Source organism: Meleagris gallopavo, chromosome 19, assembly GCF_000146605.3.
Source record: "Meleagris gallopavo isolate NT-WF06-2002-E0010 breed Aviagen turkey brand Nicholas breeding stock chromosome 19, Turkey_5.1, whole genome shotgun sequence".
NCBI lineage: Eukaryota > Metazoa > Chordata > Aves > Galliformes > Phasianidae > Meleagris > Meleagris gallopavo.
Genome location: NC_015029.2, coordinates 8,071,983 through 8,075,091, shown reverse-complemented (window position 1 = coordinate 8,075,091; position 3,109 = coordinate 8,071,983). Strand labels below are relative to the sequence as shown.

Here is a 3,109-nt window from a genome sequence, read left to right as displayed (position 1 = left end):
ATGACAGCAATGGCTGCTGAGCAACCCTGAGCCATTTCTCCCCCCTCCCATACAATGGTCTCTGCATAATGCAGGCACTGAAATGAGAAATCAGCAGTTTGTAATGAGTTCTCAAACTAAAATTAAGCATTGATTTCCTGGCTCGCAGCCAGATGTTTGACACTCATTTAGCAGGCAAATATTTCTGGGCCAGACCAATTCTTATTTGGACTCTGAAGTCACAGATGTTGTGTTCTGTTGGCCTTCATTCTCTGCAGTCCCAAGGAGGATGCACTGCGTGCACGATGGTTTGCTGCTCTCATTTGCCTTCTTGCACTGTGAGTGAAGCACGGACTGTCAGCACAGCGCTTCAGGTTACACTTTGCAGCCATTTCTCTTTCTAGGAACAGGCAACTTCCCAGCAAGAGCGAGCCTTCTGGACACGCTCATTATGTGTGGAGTGATGCATTTTGGCTGTTGCATTGCTTGAGTTCTGGGTAAGCATATGACAGCGATAAACTGACATCACCGGCACTGGAGATCTGCAATAAGTCTGAAATGCATTTTGCTGAGTAACAGCCCTTTACTCTGAGTTGCAGAAGAGCTGCTTTGCCCACCCAGTGCAACCAGCCCCTTGCCCTCTTACTGTCAGCAATCTGCTCTGACAACAACCGGCATCTTAGGGCTTCATTTCACTTTTTCTCCTCGTGACAGTCTGGATTCTGGCTTCAGCACCAAGTGACCTCTTTTCTCCCTTGGAAGGGAAACGCCTGGTGAAAGCAGCAGCCCTGCACTGGTTTCTTGTGACCTGCCTTGGTTTGGTCCCCTCTCTTCTGTCTTTGTGCCTTTGTTTGTGCTTAAGTGCCCCTGGAAGAGGTGTCTTCACGTAGAGGCTCCTGCAGGTGGGAACTGAGTTTCTTGAAGGGTTATTTTATGCATTTTTTTTTTGTCATGTGCTGTACAACAAAAGTACAGTGGGGGAGTTTCCATTTTCTAGTAAAACTCCCCAAGCATTTCCCTAATACCTCTTTTGCTCAGTGCTGCTTCTTGATGGCATTACTGCTGAGATCATGATTTATGCGTAAGCCACTTTGTGCTTCAAACATCTCCCCTGAAGTTAAAATTCTTCTGGAATTAGCAATACAACATGAGTTAGAATTTCTGAATCGTTTCGCGCAGGAGAGAGATGATTGCTCCAGCCCCGGTGATTCTTGTCCATCAGGGCTCCTCAGGCATGGGGCCGGTCCATGGGGCTGGTGGCAGCGATTACAGCTGGGCGTGGGAACGATGCCCCGGGGTGTGCAGATCCAGAGCAATAACTGGAGACGAGGCTGAAGCAAACCATGGAGCAGAGAGGAATGGCTCTGTTAGGAAACAAATGTATTGATCTGATGAATCATTTTGAGGCAAAAGGAGAAATTAAATGTGCTCAAAAAAAGCTGGCACACTGGTAAATGGGCTGTGGGTTTTTATCCATCTAACATTTCATGGGCTGCAGTTAAGTATGTCTTATGGTGAAATCCCATTAAGAAATTATGCTCTGAGTAGGGAAACATGGATTTTGTTAACAGGGAGCAGAGACTTGTTTTCTTTTCCTAGATCAGCTGTGGGGTGGTTGAGGGCATTCTGTAGGGTGGTTTTGAGGCGCTCCATCAGGCGGTGCTGGGGTGCTGTGGGGTGGCTTTGAGATGCAGTTGGTGGGTGGTTTTGGGGTGTTGTTGGGGTGGTTTGGGGGCGCTCCATGGGGCAATGCCGGCTGCCTCTGTCCGTGGTGCTGAGCCGCCGTTCCTGCGACCCTCGGGTCTCCACGTGCTCTGGCACCACCGCATCCTGCAGCAATGATCCTTGCTGGGTGCTGCCATCGGGCATGAACTGAGCAACCAAGGGCTGACAGCGTCCCCAGAAAGACGGTGGGGTGCATGGCCCCATCTTTTGGACCCACCTGCGCACTGGGGGACTTGTGGAGTTATCTCCTGCTTGGGGCTTCCTTGGCCACGATGAATTCCCTGCTCTGTTTGACACCTTGACAAATCGATGCCAAGAGTGTTGAGAGAACAGCAGTTTTGTGCTCACCTGAAGTGACAAGGCTGGGTGGCGTGAGGACGGGCTGTTTTGGCACAGCCAGGTGGGCAGGGATAGAGCACTGGGTGGTGGTGGCAGCTCAGAGTGAGGCAGTGATGAGTTCCCCTCTGCTCAGTTTGCAGCGTGTGCATTCAGGAGGGGGCCTTGTTCTGCTGCTTTGTGTCCATGAGCCAAGCGTGCTGAGTCTGTTCCCTGGCATTCAGTCCGCACGCTGCTCTTTACACAGAGCGATAAGATGAAATAGCTTCCTCCCCCTCATGTTGCTACAGAAAAACAGGGATGGGGAAAAAATAATCCCTCATCCCCTGCCCTGCCTGTGGTGATAAGCATAATGCAAGCATTTGTTTTTTAAAGGAGGCAGCCAAGACAATTACATTATTTATTGAACAAAGCCGTTTTGGAGATTTCTGCACAGCGAAGGTTTTCTTAGTCATTTTGCACCAAATCCGTTGCAGCAGCAAGGCCAGAGAGTTTGCCTTGACTCCCCTCACTACCAAAATAAATGTGCAGGGCAGGATTGTTCCACTGAGCAGCCGTGAGTGGGGAGAAAGGAGAAGAAAGGAGATGGTACGTGCCGACAGCTCTGAACTGAATGCAGTGAGGATTGCTATGTACGGGAGAGTTCAGGGGAGAAAGAAGAGGAAGTCACAGAGGCAGCCCAGGCTCGCAGGATGGCGAGAGCCAAGCTGAAGAATTCCCCTTCAGAGAGCAACTCACATGTGAAGACTGTCCCACCAGCAACGACAGAAGATATCCGTGGGGTGAGCCCCTTGCTGCCAGCGCGGAGGATGGGCTCCTTGGGGAGCGATGTCGGACAGAGGTACTGCTGGGCTGCAGTGGTGCGTGGGCTTGGGAAGCAGGGGGGGCATGCTTTGTCTTTTAAATAGGAGGGAAAGGATTCTTGCCACCAGGGGCTGGAGGGGTGGTGGGTGAAATCCTTCTGACAGCTGTGTGTGGAAAAGCCATGCCAGCTCTGAAGTTCCATTATGAAACAGATAGCTGGAGCAGAAGAAAACCATGTCCTTTGAATTTTTTATAAGTATTCCTT

The 3,109-nt window shown here is 50.4% G+C and overlaps 1 protein-coding gene across 3 annotated transcripts in view; it reads left to right on the top strand.

Moving 5' to 3' along the window:
* The first annotated feature begins 2,503 nt into the window (after nt 1-2,503).
* Nucleotides 2,504-3,109, top strand: part of KCNT1 (potassium sodium-activated channel subfamily T member 1) — a 28,222-nt gene continuing 27,616 nt past the window's right edge. For 2 of the 3 annotated variants that reach the window (XM_010721025.3, XM_010721023.3), the window contains exon 1: nt 2,504-2,881. In XM_010721025.3, the coding sequence (XP_010719327.1) occupies nt 2,733-2,881 (149 nt within the window). In that variant the 5' untranslated portion in view covers nt 2,504-2,732. The remainder of the gene's footprint in view (nt 2,882-3,109) is intronic. The other variant, XM_003207854.4, reaches the window with a different exon arrangement.